Source organism: Oncorhynchus masou, chromosome 3 (genome assembly GCF_036934945.1).
Source record: "Oncorhynchus masou masou isolate Uvic2021 chromosome 3, UVic_Omas_1.1, whole genome shotgun sequence".
NCBI lineage: Eukaryota > Metazoa > Chordata > Actinopteri > Salmoniformes > Salmonidae > Oncorhynchus > Oncorhynchus masou.
In genome coordinates this window covers 7,546,587-7,565,917 of record NC_088214.1, presented here as the reverse complement: position 1 = coordinate 7,565,917, position 19,331 = coordinate 7,546,587, and the positions used below count along the sequence as shown (strand labels likewise).

The following is a 19,331-nucleotide window of genomic DNA, read 5'->3' as shown; positions in this document are numbered from 1 at the left end:
AATCGGAAATAATGAACACATATTCAACGTTTACATATTTATGTTACATCACAATGGTATGTTTGCTAGTAGGTGTGATAAACGTTGAATTAGTCATTCAATCATAATGATTTATTTAGATGTGTATTTGGATACTGACCTCATAACGTGACAGAAGGGGGCGTCGCCGTTCTGTAACGACGCCGCAGCGCGCAGCTTTTCGCCGGGCGGGATTTCCGCAATATCAAGTATGGCGAAGACGTACGATTATTTGTTTAAGTTACTGCTAATCGGAGACTCCGGTGTCGGCAAAACCTGCGTGCTGTTCAGGTTCTCAGAGGATGCTTTTAACTCGACATTCATCTCTACCATAGGTAGGTGTGACTTTGGTTAGCCACAATGCAATGTTTACAAAACGACAGTCATCCCGACCAGAAAGCAGCTAGCTAACGTTACTAGTATATGCTGTTAACTGTAGCTTATTAGGCGAAATTCATTCAAGTAACTGACTAACTCAAGTTAACTTGCTGTTTAGGTGACAAGTAACACTAGGTGACAAGTAACTGGCATTAGCTGTGTAATAGCTGCATTATAGCAAGCTATATAGGTAATGCTAGCTAACGGTCGGTATATAGAATGCTAGCCTGTTGGCTAACTTCCTGTAGCTTACTAGTAACGTTACTAGCTAACAGTTAGCCATACTAGCTAACAGTTAGCCATACTAGCGAACAGTTAGCCCTACTAGCTAACGCTGCTTAACTCTGTAACTCGCAGCTGGAAATCCAAACGATAAAGTGCTACAATACGTTAACTATGTAACGTTAGCTGCCTGCTCTGGCTAACCGTTATGAACGTTAACTAGCCACCAAATGTCCATAACTGTGTACAACTAACTTAGCTAACCTTTTTATTTAACGAACTCGCTTGTTAGCTTTAGAGCTTGTTCTCCTTTTACATTTTGTATTGCATTGATTGGAGTATAACTACAGCCACAGTCATAGCCATAGTGTGTAATGGCTAGGTTGTTTAATTTCATGATTCTTCTCTTCTGTTTCTCCTGAAGGCATTGACTTTAAGATTAGAACGATAGAGCTAGACAACAAGAAGATAAAGTTACAGATATGGTAAGCCCTCCATGTCACCTCGAGCACCACGACTGCTTTTTATACAGGAAAGAAAACGGGTAGGCTTACACTCAACGCGTTTTGCCTTGCAGTTATAGCTAGGTAACTATTAGAAAAGGAATTGTATGACTGTCTATGTACCTAACTAACTGTTGTCCTTGTGTTTTTGTAGGGACACAGCAGGGCAGGAGCGATTTCGAACAATCACAACAGCATACTACAGAGGCGCGATGGTGGGTTAACAACATGCTTGTTACGTTTTCATATTTTGTTATGCGTTTTCTTCTTCATCACAACGTTGAGGTGTTGACTTTCTGGTTGTATTCTTTCATTTTGACGTTTCTCATCACAGGGTATCATGCTAGTCTATGACATCACCAACGAGAAGTCCTTTGAAAACATAAAGAACTGGATACGGAATATAGAGGAGGTATGTTTGCTTAAAGTTCTATTCTGTTCTAAACACGAATACCATACTGACTGACTGGTAAATATTCAGTGTACTCTTGTCAAAGTCGACCGTATGTACAGTGAGGGAAAAAGTATTTGATCCTCTGCTGATTTTGTATGTTTGCCCACTGACAAAGAAATGATCCGTCTATAATTTTAATGGTAGGTTTATTTGAACAGTGAGGGAGAATAACAACAACAAAAAAACACACCTCAAAAATGTTATAAATTGATTTGCAATTTAATGAGGGAAATAAGTATTTGACCCCTCTGCAAAACATGACTTAGTACTTGGTGGCAAAACCCAATCAGAGGTCAGACGTTTCTTGTAGTTGGCCACCAGGTTTGCACACAACTCAGGAGGGATTTGTCCCACTCCTCTTTGCAGATCTTCTCCAATTAATTTAAGGTTTTGAGGCTGACGTTTGTTAACTCAAACCTTCAGCTCCCTCCAGATTTTCTATGGGATTAAGGTCTGGAGACTTGCTAGGCCACTCCAGGACCTAAATGTGCTTCTTCTTGAGCCACTCTTTTGTTGCTTTGGCCATGTGTTTTGGGTCATTGTCATGCTGGAATACCCATCCACCACCCATTTTCAATGCCCTGGCTGAGGAAGGAGGTTCTCACCCAAGATTTGATGATACATGGTCCCTTTGGTGCAGTGAATTTGTCCTGTCCCCTTCGCAGAAAAACACCCCCAAAGCATAATGTTTCCACCTCCATGTTTGACGGTGGGGATGGTGTTCTTGGGGTCATAGGCAGCATTCCTCCTCCAAACACGGCGAGTTGATGCCAAAGAGCTCCATTTTGGTCTCATCTGACCACAACACTTTCACCCAGTTGTCCTCTGAATCATTCAGATGTTCATTGGCAAACTTCAGACGGGCATGTATATGTGCTTTCTTGAGCAGGGGGATCTTGCGGGTGCTGCAGGATTTCAGTCCTTCACGGTGTAGTGTGTTACCAATTGTTTTCTTGGTGATTATGGTCCCAGTTGCCTTGATCATTGACAAGATCCTCCCGTGTAGTTCTGGGCTGATTCCTCACTGTTCTCATGATCATTGCAACTCCACGAGGTGAGATCTTGCATGGAGCCCCAGGCCGAGGGAGATTGACAGTTCTTTTGTGTTTCTTCCATTTGCGAATAATCGCACCAACTGTTGTCACCTTCTCACCAAGCTGATTGGCGATGGTCTTGTAGCCCATTCCAGCTTTGTGTAGGTCTACAATCTTGTCCCTGATATCCTTGGGGAGCTCTTTGGTCTTGGCCATGTTGGAGAGTTTGGAATCTGATTGATTGATTGCTTCTGTGGACGGGTGTCTTATACAGGTAACAAACTGAGATTAGGAGCACTCCCTTTAAGAGTGTGCTCCTAATCTCAGCTCGTTACCTGTATAATAGACACCTGGGAGCCAGAAATCTTTCTGATTGAGAGGGGGTCAAATACTTATTTCCCTCATTAAAATGCAAATCAATTTATGACATTTTTGACATGGATTTTTCAGTTTTTTTGTTGTTGTTATTCTGCCTCTCACTGTTTGAATAAACCTACCATTCAAATTATAGACTGATAATTTCTTTGTCAGTGGGCAAACATACAAAATCAGCAGGAGTTCAAATACTTTTCCCCCTCACTGTAGTATACTGTATGTATTGTGGTGTTCAACTACTCTTATCTCCTTAGCATGCATCGGCTGATGTTGAAAAGATGGTCCTCGGTAACAAATGTGACATCAATGACAAACGGCAGGTGTCCAAAGACCGGGGAGAGAAAGTGAGTTCTGCTGCAATTGTGATGAATTACAAGCTCCGTTCTGGTTGTGTACTGTACAACATTACAGGGCTTGGGATGATATAGAGCACTTTTCAAACTTAAGCCCTGCCATGTTGTCTAGGTCAACAACAACAACAAAGACCTGCTTGATTTACCAAAACCAGATAGAAACTGTGTAGAAATGATGATCGTAACAACAGTCAAAGCATTACTCCCCCCATTTCTCAGCTGGCGCTGGAGTACGGTATTAAGTTCATGGAGACTAGTGCAAAGGCCAACATCAACGTGGAAAACTCGTTTTTGACACTTGCCAGAGACATCAAATCAAAGATGGACACAAAATTGGTAAATTCAAACTCATTTAGGTTTTAGAAGGAACTTTTTTTTTTTTTGAAGATCAAAAATGCTGGACATTTTGATTTGAAAAACTGAACTTTCTGTCTTTGTTGCAGGAGGGCAGCAGTCCTCAGGGGAGCAGCCACAAGGTGAAGATCTCTCAGCCCCAGAAGAAGAGCAGCTTCTTCCGCTGTGCCCTACTGTGAGGACCAGACCATGGGTGTATACCAAATGGCCCACTATTCCATATATAGTGTGCTATGTTTGACCAGGGCCCATAGAACTCTAGTCAAACGTATTGCACTATGTAGGGAATAGGGTGCCATTTGGGATGCATACCAAAGGCCTTACCTACCCTCCGCCTGCCCTGGCTGGGATATGCTGGGGTGCTGGCTGGACACAACTGGACTGTGCTTGCTCCCAGCACCCCCCTCTCCTTCTACCCTATTCCCTTCAGCCAGTCCCAATTCACTCCCCACCTCTTCCCCTCGGCCCTAACCCTTAGATGTTTGTGTATCTGAAGTGTTTGAATAGATATATGCAGTTGTTTACACCTTGCATATACAGCGAGCTCCAAAAGTATTGGGACAGTGACACATGTTTGGTTGTTTTGTCTCTGTACTCCAGCACTTTGGGTATTTGTGCACCTGTCATTCTTCTTTCACTTGTCATTATTCACGATTCATTCAGGACTATCCGTAACCATGGTAGCATCCACATTTAATGTAGATACGTTAAGAAACATTCTATTGTTATTTACAATAACAGTGACTGAAAAAAATAGCACAATAACAAACAGCAAATGCATCCAACAAATCTGTAGAATCACAAGCTTGACGTAGTCATTGTGTGCTATGAATATGTGATGAAATACTTCACGTTTAATTACGTTAATACATGTATAAGTGAATTTGTCCCAATACTTTAGTTCCCCTAACATGGGGTGGGACTATGTACAAAAAGTGCTGTAATTTCTAAACGGTTCACCCGACAATGAAAATACCCTCAAATGAAAGCTGACAGTCTGCGCTGGAGTACCGAACCTGAACAACCACGAATGTGTCACTGTCCCGATACTTTTGTAGCTCGCTGTTCGTGAACATCGAAGACTTGGGGCCAATGGTAATTGGTAAGGAGATAATTAGGACAAGTTGCCTCTCTTGCGCTCTCTCTCCCTCACTGTCCACCTCTCCCAACGTCACGCCCTGGGGTAGCTGGAGTACGGTAACCGCGACTCCATCCACAATGGCCCCGTGACACCTGGTAATGCTGCTGTCCTACCTGCGGCACACCAACCTCCTGTTTTCTCTCACCACGGGTCGGACAGACAGACCAACCGGTGGAAACACCACTTGTTTTTTAAGAAGGTTCAAATGACATGTCACACAGAAAAGCTCTTCTTCCTGTTTCACACTAGTCTCTATGTACATACATTTTTCACATGCAGCCACCTGGCTCCACACCTGCCAAAGTTGGAGCCCCGTTTACTTTTCAGTTCGACCGCTTGAATGACCCAAAGGTTTGGGATTGGGAACATGATGCGTGGATGTTTAGATACTATTTGTAGGCCTCTCTTCCCCTAGCCACATTGTTAACATGAGCCAGAGACTATTTGTAGGCCTCTCTTCCCCTAGCCACATTGTTAACATGAGCCAGAGACTATTTGTAGGCCTCTCTTCCCCTAGCCACATTGTTAACATGAGCCAGAGACTATTTGTAGGCCTCTCTTCCCCTAGCCACATTGTTAACATGAGCCAGAGACTATTTGTAGGCCTCTCTTCCCCTAGCCACATTGTTGACATGAGCCAGAGACTATTTGTAGGCCTCTCTTCCCCTAGCCACATTGTTAACATGAGCCAGAGACTATTTGTAGGCCTCTCTTCCCCTAGCCACATTGTTAACATGAGCCAGAGACTGATAAGCTTATTTTTTTGATGAAAGAGTTTTTAAATGAATATAATATGACTTGAATATTCACAATCCTTCAGGAAAGATTGATCGCTAAATAATTTAATTACGCAGACTAAAAGAAAATTCAATTTGAATGATATTCCGTTTTGTTTACATTCCAAGATAATAATTTGATGCTATTCTATACATGAGAGGCTTGCAACAGGCCTCTCTTCCTGGACAAAGTTATTGTACTGAATCCAAGTGTTTGACTTGTTTACTGCCAGTCCCAGATGTTGTCTTGAGAACAAACACACAGCCTCTTAACCATAGTGCTGCAGCACCACCTGAAAAATTTGAATTTAAAAATATATTTAGACTTTTTTTTATATACATACAGTACCAGTCAAAATTTTGGACACCTACTTATTCAAGGGTTTTTCATTAGTTGTGCTATTTCTTTCTACGTTGTAGAATAATAGTGAAGACATCAACATGTCATGTTATTTCATAGTTATGTAGTAACCAAAAAAATTGTTAAACAAATCAACATATATTTCAGATTTTTTAAATTAGCAACCCTTTGCCTTGATGACATCTTTGCACACTGTTGGGATTCTCTCAACCAGCTTCACCTGGAATGCTTTTCCAACAGTCTTGAAGGAAAAGTACTAAGCACATGTTGGCTGCTTTCTTTCACTTTGTGGTCCAATTCATCCCAAACCATCTCAGTTGGGTTGAGGTCGGGTGATTGTGGAGGCCAGGTCATCTGATGCAGCACTCCATCACTCTCCTTCTTGGTCAAATAGCCCTTACACAGGCTGGAGGTGTGTTGGGTCATTGTCCTGTTGAAAAACAAATCACAGTCACGCTAAGCGCAAACCAGATGGGATGGCGTATCTCTACAGAATGTTGTGGTAGCCATGCTGGATAAGAGTGCCTTGAATTGTAAATAACTCATTGACGGTGTCACCAGCAAATCACACCACCTCTGTGTTTCATGGTGGGAACCACACATGCAGAGATCATCCGTTCACCTACCCTGCATCTCACAAAGACATGTGCAGTTGGAATTAAAAAATCTCACATTTGGACTCATCAGACCAAAGGACAGATTTCCACCAGTCTGATGTCCATTGGTTGTGTTTCTTGGCCCAAGCAAGTCTCTTCTTCTTATTGGTGTCCTTTAGTAGTGGTTTCTTTGCAGAAATTTGACCATGAAGACCTGATTGACGCAGTCTCCTCCGAACAGTTGATGTTGAGATGTCTTTTAATTGAACTCCGAAGCATTTATTTGGGCTGCAGTCTAAGGTGCAGTTGTTCTAATGAACATATCCTCTGCAGCGGAGGGAACTCTGGGTCTTCCTGGGGAACTCATTTCCTGTGACGGTCCTCGTGAGAGCCAGTTTCATCGTAGCGCTTGATGATTTTTACGACTGCGCTTGAAGAAACTTTTCCGACTTGACTGACCTTCAAGTAATGATGGACTGTCGTTTCTCTTTCCTTGTTTGAGCTGTTCTTGCCATAATAATGACTTTGCCCTATTTGGTAAAAGACCATCTTCTGTATACCACCCCTACCTTGTCACAGCACAACTGATTGGCGCAAATGCATGAAGAAGGAAATTATTTACACAAATTAACTTTTAACAAGGCACACCTGTTAATTGAAGCTGGTTGAGAGAATGCCAAGAGTGCAAAGCTGTCATCAAGGCAAAGGGTGGCTACTTTGAAGAATTTAAAATACATTCTGATTTAACTTTTTTGGGGGGTTACTACATGATTCCATATGTGCTATTTCATAGTTTTGATGACTTCATTATTATTCTACGATGTAAAAAAAATAACAATAATAAGATGAAAAACCCTGGAATAAGTAGGTGTGTCCAAACTTTTGACTGGTTCTGTATGTATGTGTGTATTCACAGGTGTACAGCACTGGGCCTTAAATAGTCTTGTATTAGCTTCCCACGGCTATGCTCTTAACACAAGGCCTGGGACTACTTTTTCTACTCTAGAACATTCTTGTGTGAAATCTGTTGAAATGTGGCCCAATGGAGCAGGGCTATTTAATTCTTACCCTACGAGGGCCGGAGCCTGCTGGTTTTCCGTTCTACCTGATAGTTAATTGCACCTACCTGGTGTCCCAGGTCTAAATCAGTCCCTGTATAGAAATTAGGGTGCCATTTCGAAAGCAGCGATAGTGTTTTTTTTTTTTTTTTTCAGTCAAGTTACAGCAACAACATCCATTTATAAGCTCATGTTTATTCCCAGCTATATGACGTCTCTGGTAGTTAGCTAGTGAAACACTCAGCTTTTTCACTCTAAACTGGAGTGGCTGTCTGCTAGTACAAACATCCATGTTACAATGTGGACGGACAAACAGACAAACCCCTTCTGATCCAATGCAATCCATCCCTTTGCACTTTACCAGTAACCCTTTGTGTTGTGTGTAGTCTGTGCCAAGTGATAGTTTTGCAATATAGAACAAGCATATTTTTGTCCATTTAATTGAATGACATGATCTGTTGGATTTATGGTAATGGTTGGTAGATACTTTGGGCACATTTTAGATGAGTGTTGTTTATTACGCCTTTATAAATGGCTTCCTCTCCGTTGCTACTTCTGATATGACTTGTGTTCTATGGTTCAGGGCCTTTGGTCACAAATGTCCCTGAATATTAATGCTGACCTAGGATAAGGTTGTCTTATTTGTTATGATTTAAAGACAAAACTGATCCTAGATCAGTATCCTGCTCTGAGACGCTTTAAGAATACAGGCCCTGGTATCAGTTTTTAGTAAAAGGGTTTTTAGTTGTATGCTACTGCCCTGACAAATTTGAGTATAATCTAAATGTGACGTTCTCTTGGCTTATGAAGTCAAGCTAAAACTTCATCAAGGTCTTGTGAGTCTTGGTTTCATGTGGTCGTGTCTGTCTTTTTTTGGTCAGTACCTTGTTTGACAGCTAGGTGGCAGCGCATCACCACCGGCAGCTGTTTATAACATTGGAATAATGCGTTGAAAGAAATGTCCAGAATTATGAATTGAAAAATCCATTGAAAAGCAGTGTGATATTTTTGAATATGTTTTGGAAGTGCTAGGATAAAATGGTGTGTATATATGATAGACACACCTAGGATCGCTTGTGTCCTACGTTGATACAGTGTTTAACCATTGAGTCCTCTTACTCCAACACTTCCCAGTTTGTCCCTTCCTGTTCTATTAAATGTCTGTGTTTTGAAGAGTTAAAAATAGCCTGAGTTCCAGTCTGTTTGTGTTATAATACCAACTCCTTGTCACTCATCGTCATGTTTAGCTTGACAATGAAGTTGGCAGTGGCACAAACCGATCTGGGACCAGGCTAAAACAATGAAAATACATGTACAACATTGACAGGAGGGGTCCTTTAAACTAGCCTTCCCCTTTTCGATATCTACTGTACTGGGACCTGCTGCTGTCTCTCAACCACGTCTTAATAATAACTAATACTCTTCCCGGTTTGGACCTAGCCTGGTCCCAGATCTGTTTGTGCTAGTTTTCCATCCGATTGGGGACAGATTTCCATGTGAATATTGTAAAAAAAAAAAAAAACTGCATAAAAACAATACACGCATTTTCCCACCAGAGATGTTTCCGTCAAATTGTATAGTTCCTGATGAAAAAACGTAAGTGATGACGTAGTGCACATAAAAACAATTCAATGTGCCGAATAGGAAAATAAACTCAGCCAAAAGATAAACGTCCTCTCGCAATCAACTGCGTTTATTTTCAGCAAACTTAACATGTGTAAATAGTTGCATGGACATAAGATTCAACAACTGAGACATAAACTGAACAAGTTCTACAGACATGTGACTAACAGAAATGGAATCATGTGTCCATGAACAAAGCAAGGGTCGAAATCAAAAGTAACAGTCTGTATCTGGTGTGGCCACCAGCTGCATTAAGTACTGCAGTGCATCTCCTCCTCATGGACTGCACCAGATTTGCCAGTTCTTGCTGTGAGATGTTACCCAACTCTTCCACCAAGGCACCTGCAAGTTCCTGGACATTTCTGGGGGGAATGGCCCTCACCCTCCAATCCAACAGGTCCCATACGTGCCCAATGGGATTGAGATCTGGGCTCTTCGCTGGCCATGGCAGGACACTGACATTCCTGCTTTGCCAGTCCTGTTTGGTCCAGCGACGGTGGGTTTGTGCCCATAGGTGATGTTGTTACCGGTGATGTCTGGTGAGGACCTGCCTTACGACAGGCCTACCAGCCCTCAGTCCAGCCTCTCTCAGCCTATTGCGGACAGTCTGAGCACTGATGGAGGGATTGTGCATTCCTGGTGTAACTCATGCAGTTGTTGTTACCATCCTGTACCTGTCCCGCAGGTGTGATGTTCGGATGTACCGATCCTGTGCAGGTGTTGTTACACGTGGTCTGCCACTGTGAGGACGATCAGCTGTCCGTCCTGTCTCCCTGTAGCACTGTCTTAGGCGTCTCACAGTACGGACATTACAATTTATTGCCCTGGCCACATCTGCAGTCCTCATGCCTCCTTGCAGCATGCCTAAGGCACATTCACGCAGATGAGCAGGGACCCTGGGCATCTTTCTTTGGTGTTTTTCAGAGTCAGTAGAAAGGCCTCTTTTAGTGTCCTACATTTTCAGAACTGTGACCTTAATTGCCTATCATCTGTAAGCTGTTAGTGCCTTAATGACCTTTCCACAGGTGCATGTTCATTAATTGTTTATGGTTCATTGAACAAGTATGGGAAACAGTGTTTAAACCCTTTAGAATGAATACCTGTGAAGTTATATGGATTTTTATGAATTGTCTTTGAAAGACAGGGTCCTGAAAAAGGGCCGTTTCTTTTTTTACAAGTGAAATGTGTTTCCATTTTCCACTCTGCTGATGGTTTTCTCACTAAAAATGTTGTGTTCTATAGCAAATGCCCACTGGTATTAGAACCTGCACTCTAGCCAACAGCTCGCAGATACAGTACAGCTCGCAGATACAGTGCGAGTATAGCCTACAGCATGAGATAATTCTGGACAAAAGACAGAGATTCATTTTGTTTGTCAAATGGCAGCCAAGCATCAGTGGTCGTGTCACCAGAATAAAGCCCTCTGCATTTATTGGAAAGCTAATCACTATACACTGTTACCACCCTGTTAAATTCATGATGTATTTCATCTGTTGCCTAATTAACTGCATGCTTTCTCAAAGACAAGTCATAGTAGGAGGACAAATAGCATGTCATCGCGTAACTCCAAAATGGATTTTGATATGATAGTTATTATATCCATATTTGCTCATAAAATCTTTTCCACCAACATTTCTCTCATTGCAAAAGGATAGATTTGGAGTTTAGGCAGGTATATACAGTTGATAGATTTTAGGCAGGTATATACAGTTGAAGTCGGAAGTTTACATACACTTAGGTTGGAGTCATTAACTTGTTTTTCAACCACTCAATACATTTCTTGTTAACAAGCTATAGTTTTGGCAAGTTGGTTAGGACATCTACTTTGTACATGACACAAGTCATTTTTCCAACAATTGTTTACAGACAGATTATTTCACTTATAATTCACTGTATCACAATTCCAGTGGGTCAGAAATTTATATACACTAAGTTGACTGTGCCTTTTAAACAGCTTGGAAAATTCCAGACAATGATGTCATGGCTTTAGAAGCTTCTGATAGGCGAATTGACATCATTTGAGTCAGTTGGAGGTGTACTTGTGGATGTATTTCAAGGCCTACCTTCAAACTCAGTGCCTCTTTGCTTGACATCATGGGAAAATCTAAAGAAATCAGCCAAGACCTCAGAAAACAATTGTAGACCTCCACAAGTCTGGTTCAACCTTGGGAGCTATTTCCTAACACATGAAGGTACCACGTTCTTCTGTACGAACAACAGTACGCAAGTATAAACACCATGGGACCACACAGCCGTCATACTGCTCAGGTAGGAGACGCGCTGTGTCTCCTAGAGATGAATGTGCTTTGGTGCAAATCAATCCCAGAACAACAGCAAAGGACCTTGTGATGATGCTGGAGGAAACAGGTACAAAACTATCTATATCCGCAGTAAAACGAGTCCTATATCGACATAACCTGAAAGGCCGTTCAGCAAGGAAGAAGCCACTGCTCCAAAACTACCATAAGAAAGCCAGACTACCGTTTGCAACTGCACATGGGGACAAAGATTGTACTTTTTGGAGAAATGTCATTCTCTCTACTATTATTCTGACATTTCACATTCTTAAAATAAAGTGGTAATCCTAACTGATCTAAAACGGGACTTTTTACTAGGATTAAATGACAGGAATTGTGAAAAACTGAGTTTAAATGTATTTGGCTAAGGTGTATGTAAACTTCCAACTTCAACTGTATGTAGGATGCTACACTCCACAGCATGGCCTTCGCCCCAGATCAAAACTCCAAACCTACAACCTAATTTTGACCAAGATTAACCAAAGAGATTACTGCTGCCAAGGTTTTATTTTTCCAAGCTTTACGGAGGTTGCTCTAGATCAACAAACAGCAGAGTCCCGAGGACGCCATTCCAACCTAGAATTGAGCCAGATACCAATTCAATTAGCACTAAGGTGTGAAGTAAAAGGCCTTTGGGCCCAACAAGTGTCAGGAGTCTTTGAAGCATCCTCAGAAGTCCCCTCCTGCTGTTCAAAGATCAGTCACTGGCATTTTCTACAGGAAATTTGCCTACAGAAATAAAGGCTTCTCCCAAGTGGGTGTGACTCCCATTACCTGCTGCACTGCTGCTTGGATTCCACCTGGCGATCTGTTCCCCGTCTGCCCTGGTCTGTCTCCACCTGTCTGGTACAGGTACCCCCACCACACTCACCCCTCTCTGGTCACCGTCTGCCCTGGTCTGTCTCCCCCTGTCTGTTACAGGTACCCCCACTACACTCACCCCTCTCTGTTCACCGTCTGCCCTGGTCTGTCTCCACCTGTCTGGTACAGGTACCCCCACCACACTCACCCCTCTCTGTTCACCGTCTGCCCTGGTCTGTCTCCCCCTGTCTGGTACAGGTACCCCCACCACACTCACCCCTCTCTCCCTGGTCTGTCTCCCCCTGTCTGGTACAGGTAGCCCCACCACACTCACCCCTCTCTGTTCACCGTCTGCCCTGGTCTGTCTCCCCCTGTCTGGTACAGGTACCCCCACCACACTCACCCCTCTCTGTTCCCCGTCTGCCCTGGTCTGTCTCCCCCTGTCTGGTACAGGTACCCCCACCACACTCACCCCTCTCTCCCTGGCCTGTCTCCACCTGTCTGGTACAGGTACCCCCACCACACTCACCCCTCTCTCCCTGGTCTGTCTCCACCTGTCTGGTACAGGTACCCCCACCACACTCACCCCTCTCTGTTCCCCGTCTGCCCTGGTCTGTCTCCCCCTGTCTGGTACAGGTACCCCCACCACACTCACCCCTCTCTGTTCACCGTCTGCCCTGGTCTGTCTCCCCCTGTCTGGTACAGGTACCCCCACCACACTCACCCCTCTCTCCCTGGCCTGTCTCCCCCTGTCTGGTACAGGTACCACCACCACACTCACCCTTCTCTGTTCACCGTCTGCCCTGGCCTGTCTCCCCCTGTCTGGTACAGGTACCCCCACCACACTCACCCCTCTCTCCCTGGCCTGTCTCCCCCTGTCTGGTACAGGTACCCCCACCACACTCACCCCTCTCTCCCTGGCCTGTCTCCCCCTGTCTGGTACAGGTACCCCCACCACACTCACCCCTCTCTCCCTGGCCTGTCTCCCCCTGTCTGGTACAGGTACCCCCACCACACTCACCCCTCTCTGTTCACCGTCTGCCCTGGCCTGTCTCCCCCTGTCTGGTACAGGTACCTCCACCACACTCACCCCTCTCTCCCTGGCCTGTCTCCCCCTGTCTGGTACATGTACCCCCACCACACTCACCCCTCTCTCCCTGGCCTGTCTCCCCCTGTCTGGTACAGGTACCCCCACCACACTCACCCCTCTCTCCCTGGCCTGTCTCCCCCTGTCTGGTACAGGTACCCCCACCACACTCACCCCTCTCTGTTCACCGTCTGCCCTGGCCTGTCTCCCCCTGTCTGGTACAGGTACCCCCACCACACTCACCCCTTTCCCTGGCCTGTCTCCCCTTTCTGGTACAGGTACCCCCACCACACTCACCCCTCTCTGTTCACCGTCTGCTCTGGCCTTCTCCCCCTGTCTGGTTAAACAGGTACCCCCACCACACTCACCCCTCTCTCCCTGGCCTGTCTCCCCCTGTCTGGTACAGGTACCCCCACCACACTCACCCCTATCTCCCTGGCCTGTCTCCCCCTGTCTGGTCAGGTCCCCCACCACACTCACCCCTCTCTCCCTGGCCTGTCTCCCCCTGTCTGGTACAGGGCCTTGATTGTACCCCCACCACACTCATGATCTCCCTGGCCTGTCTCCCCCTGTCTGGTACATGTACCCCCACCCACTCACCCCTGTCTCCCTGGCCTGTCTCCCCCTGTCTGGTACATGATACCCCCACCACACTCACCCCTCTCTCCCTGGCCTGTCTCCCCCTTCTGGTACATGTACCCCCACCACACTCACCCCTCTCTCCCTGGCCTGTCTCCCCCTGTCTGGTACAGTGTGGGTCCACCACACTCACCCCAGATGTCTCCCTGGCCTGTCTCCCCCTGTCTGGTACAGGTACCACCACCACACTCACCCCTCTGTTCACCGTCTGCCCTGGCCTGTCTCCCCCTGTCTGGTACAGGTACCCCCACCACACTCACCCCTCTCTCCCTGGCCTGTCTCCCCCTGTCTGGTAATCAGGTACCCCCCACCACACTCACCCCTCTCTCCCTGGCCTGTCTCCCCCTGTCTGGTACAGGTACCCCCACCACACTCTCTCTCCCTGGCCTGTTCCCCCTGTCTGGTACAGGTACCCCCACCACACTTTCACCCCTCTCTGTTCACCGTCTGCCCTGGCCTGTCTCCCCCTGTCTGGTACAGGTACCCCCACCACACTCACCCTCTCTCCCTGGCCTGTCTCCCCCTGTCTTTCCTGGTACCCCCACCACTAACCCCTCTCTCCCTGGCCTTTGTGTCTGGTACAGGTGACCCCCAAACTCACCCCTCTCTCCCTGGCCTGTCTCCCCCTGTCTGGTACAGGTCCCCCACCACACTCACCCCTGACTGTTCCCCTGGCCTGTCTCCCCCTGTCTGGTACAGGTGATCACCACACTCACCCCTCTCTCCCTGGCCTGTCTCCCCCTGTCTGACAGGTACCCCCACCACACTCACCCCTCTCTGTTCACCGTCTGCTCTGGCCTGTCTCCCCCTGTCTGGTACAGGTCCCCCACCACATAATCCTGAAATCTCTGGTGTTTTCTGGTACCTACTCTGGCCTGTCTCCCCCTGTCTGGTACAGGTACCCCCACCACACTCACCCCTCTCTCCCTGGCCTGTCTCCCCCTGTCTGGTACAGGTCCCCCACCACACTCACCCCTCTCTCCCTGGCCTGTCTCCCCCTTCTGGCAGGTACCCCCACCACACTCATGGTCCCTGGCCTGTCTCCCCCTGTCTGGTACATGTGGAGGGTCCGTCATGGTCATGGACCCCCCTCTCTCCCCTGGCCTGTCTCCCCCTGTCTGGTACATGTCATGGTCTGGAGCCCTCTCTTTGGCCTGTCTCCCCCTGTCTGGTACATGTACCCCCATTGACCCCTCTTCCCTGGCCTGTCTCCCCCTGTCTGGTCAGGTCTCCACCACACTGACCCCTCTCTCCCTGGCCTGTCTCCCTCTGTCTGGTACAGGTACCCCCACCAAACTCACCCCTCTCTGTTCACTGTCTGCCCCTGTTGATTTGGTACCCCCACCACACTCACCCTCTCTGTTCAACATCTGCCCTGGCCTGTCTCCCCCTGTCTGGTGGAGGGTCCCACCATACTCCCCCTGGTCTGTTCACCGTCTGCCCTGGCCTGTCTCCCCCGTCTGGTCTGGAGCGGGATTGATCTCTCCCTGGCCTGTCTCCCCCTGTCTGGTACAGGTCTGGGCGGGATTGATTTCCCTGGAGGTCTCCCTCTGTCTGGTACAGGTACCCCCACCACACTCATCCCTCTGTTCAACATCTGCCCTGGTCTGTCTCCCCCTGTCTGGTACAGGATTGATCCCCCCTTCTCCCGGAGGGTCCGTCATGGTCTCCAGCACACACGGGCTTGATTTGGGTGACTGACTCTGAACTTACAATGGGTAGCCCCAAGTCATATATCTTTTTAATTATTGTGCATTTTGCTTTTTTGCTATTTACTTCAGGACTCCTGAATACTTTGTTGACTACAAATTTCTTTACCCAACATTGGGACAGACAATGTTTGTTCCCACACTTGGTCTGATTCTCTATTGGTTACACAGACTTTTGATTCCCATCCTATTCTAACCACCTCTCTCCAGCTTTGTATTCATGTTACTTGATGAAATTGCTGTACAATATGATCTTGTTACCATCTGATGCACAGTCAGATGTCATAAATCAGCACTGCAGATCTCTCCCTGTCCTCTGCCGGGCCTTGATTGTATTACTACTGATGATATCTGGAAATGTGCATGTACACCCTGACCCATCTATTGTCTGGAGCCCCATTGACTTGCGCTCTGATATCTGCTTCACTGATTTTTGCTCTGGAGCCTGGTTTTTCTGGGATTGATTATTACATAAAATGGATCAATTGAAAGTGTGGGTTCATAGCTCCAATCCAGATGTGTTGGTCATTACTGAGATGTGGTTAAGAGTGTTTTGAATACTGATGTTAACCTTTCTGGTTATAACCTTTTTCAGCAAGACAGATCTTCCGAAGGTGGAGGAGTCCGTCATGGTCTTTACCGGGATCACCTTCAGTGCTCGGTTGTCTCCATCAAGTCTGTTCCCAAGCAATTTGATTTACTTTTAAGCATTAAACTTTCAAATAGCTCTTTGTTGACTGTTGCTGGGTGGATCGTCCTCCATGGTCTGGGGCTGGATTGATTTGCCCTGGAGGGTCTTTCCTGGCCCCTTAAACTAAGTCTGAATTTGTGCTGCGGTGACCTAAACTGGGACATGCTTAAACCACCTGACAAAGTCCTAAAGCAATATGATCCCTAAATCTTTCGGTGGATTATCACGTCCCATGGTATGACTCCAAACACCCAGAAAAGGCTACTCTTCTTGATGTTATCCTCACATATAATCCTGAAATCAGTCTGGTGTTTTCTGTACTAACAGGTTCAGTACTCTGGAGCGGGATTGATTTGGCGGTGGAGGGTCCGTCATGGTCTGGAGCGGGATTGATTTGGCGGTGGAGGGTCCGTCATGGTCTGGAGCGGGATTGATTTGGCGGTGGAGGGTCCGTCATGGTCTGGAGCGGGATTGATTTGGCGGTGGAGGGTCCGTCATGGTCTGGAGCGGGATTGATTTGGCGGTGGAGGGTCCGTCATGGTCTGGAGCGGGATTGATTTGGCGGTGGAGGGTCCGTCATGGTCTGGAGCGGGATTGATTTGGCGGTGGAGGGTCCGTCATGGTCTGGAGCGGGATTGATTTGGCGGTGGAGGGTCCGTCATGGTCTGGAGCGGGATTGATTTGGCGGTGGAGGGTCCGTCATGGTCTGGAGCGGGATTGATTTGGCGGTGGAGGGTCCGTCATGGTCTGGAGCGGGATTGATTTGGCGGTGGAGGGTCCGTCATGGTCTGGAGCGGGATTGATTTGGCGGTGGAGGGTCCGTCATGGTCTGGGGCGGGGTATCACAGCATCATCGGACTGAGCTTGTTGTCATTGCAGACAATCTCAACGCTGTGCGTTACAGGGAAGACATCCTCCTCCCTCATGTGGTATCCTTCCTGCAGGCTCATCCTGACATGACCCTCCAGCATGACAATGCCACCAGCCATACTGCTCGTTCTGTGCGTGATTTCCTGCAAGACAGGAATGTCAGTGTTCTGCCAAGTCCAGCAAAGAGCCCGGATCTCAATCACATCGAGCACGTCTGGGACCTGTTGGATCAGAGGGTGAGGGCTAGGGACATTCCCCGCAGAAATGTCCGGGAACTTGCAGGTGCCTTGGTGGAAGAGTGGGGTAACATCTCACAGCAAGAACTGGCAAATCTGGTGCAGGCCATGAGGAGGAGATCCGCTCCAGTACTTATTGCAGCTGGTGGCCACACCAGATAACTGTAACTTTTGATTCTGACCCCCCTTTGTTCAGGGACACATTATTCTTTCTGTTTGTCACATGTCTGTGGAACTTATTTGGTTTGTCTCAGTTTATTGAATCTTATGTTCATTCAAATATTTACACATAAATTTTGCTGAAAATAAACACAGTCGACAGTGAGGACATTTGTTTTTTTGCTGAGTGTCGATCTCATCTTTGGCACAAAAAAAAGGTATAAGAACAGTAAGAGCAGTATCTTTCTGCCCTGTCTCTTTCTCTGTGATGTCATTCTAATGGAATCCAGACAGAACACAACCCTGTCTCTTTCTCTGTGATGTCATTATAATGGAATCCAGAAAGAACACAACCCTGTCTCTTTCTCTGTGATGTCATTCTAATGGAATCCAGAAAGAACACAACCCTGTCTCTTTCTCTGTGATGTCATTCTAATGGAATCCAGACAGAACACAACCCTGTCTCTTTCTCTGTGATGTCATTCTAATGGAATCCAGAAAGAACACAACCCTGTCTCTTTCTCTGTGATGTCATTCTAATGGAATCCAGACAGAACACAACCCTGTCTCTTTCTCTGTGATGTCATTCTAATGGAATCCAGAAAGAACACAACCCTGTCTCTTTCTCTGTGATGTCATTCTAATGGAATCCAGAAAGAACACAACCCTGTCTCTTTCTCTGTGATGTCATTCTAATGGAATCCAGAAAGAACACAACCCTGTCTCTTTCTCTGTGATGTCATTCTAATGGAATCCAGACAGAACACAACCCTGTCTCTTTCTCTGTGATGTCATTCTAATGGAATCCAGAAAGAACACAACCCTGTCTCTTTCTCTGTGATGTCATTCTAATGGAATCCAGGAATCCATGACAGAACACAACCCTGTCTGTCTCTTTCTCTGTGATGTCATTCTAATGGAATCCAGACAGAACACAACCCTGTCTCTTTCTCTGTGATGTCATTCTAATGGAATCCAGAAAGAACACAACCCTGTCTCTTTCTCTGTGATGTCATTCTAATCCATAAATCCATAAATAAATAAACCTGTCCTCAAACATTGACATCAAAAGGTGCAAAGTTATGGACAAAGATAAAAACATAGATTTTTCTTGATCAAATAACATGGAAAACAACCCATTCTTGTGCAGTATTAATTTACCATCCTTACAAACCACAATGTAAATGAGCATTACTGTATTGTACATACAGTAGGCTGATAATCTAGGTTTGTACCTGTAGACTTTCTATCACCATGAAGAAAAACAATGACCACTACAGTAATGTGATGTGACAATGTGGCTCAGTTAGTAGAGCATGCATGGTACTTGTAATGCTAGGGTTGTGGGTTCGATTCCCACAGGGGACCAGTATGAAAATATATACACCCACTACTGTAAATTGCTCTGTTTAAGAGCGTCTACTAAAATAGAAGAGGAATGAATAGACCATTGCAGTTTACACATAGTAAGTTTCATTTGCAAAGCATTTGAAGAAACTTGAAAACATATACTGTATCAGGCAAGTACTTTTACATTCCACAACTATTATCAGATTAACTGTTTTGTAAAGATAATTATCAGACTGAAGTTACAAA

At 45.9% G+C, this 19,331-nt stretch overlaps 1 protein-coding gene across 1 annotated transcript; it reads left to right on the top strand.

Moving 5' to 3' along the window:
* The first annotated feature begins 196 nt into the window (after positions 1-196).
* LOC135509359 (ras-related protein Rab-8A-like) lies at positions 197-8,713 on the top strand. Its single transcript, XM_064929960.1, has 7 exons — positions 197-353; positions 1,043-1,103; positions 1,276-1,336; positions 1,456-1,533; positions 3,239-3,328; positions 3,557-3,673; positions 3,781-8,713. Exons 1-7 carry the CDS (start codon positions 230-232, stop codon positions 3,868-3,870), a joined length of 621 nt encoding a protein of 206 aa, XP_064786032.1. The 5' UTR covers positions 197-229; the 3' UTR covers positions 3,871-8,713.
* The last annotated feature ends 10,618 nt before the right edge of the window (positions 8,714-19,331 follow it).

Excerpts from the sequence above, each read along its gene's own strand:
- LOC135509359 (XM_064929960.1), top strand. The coding sequence starts at position 230 with ATGGCGAAGACGTACGATTATTTGTTTAAGTTACTGCTAATCGGAGAC. Across the intron at positions 1,337-1,455 it reads CATACTACAGAGGCGCGATG|GGTATCATGCTAGTCTATGA; the intron begins GTGGGTTAACAA and ends TTCTCATCACAG. Across the intron at positions 1,534-3,238 it reads GGATACGGAATATAGAGGAG|CATGCATCGGCTGATGTTGA; the intron begins GTATGTTTGCTT and ends TTATCTCCTTAG.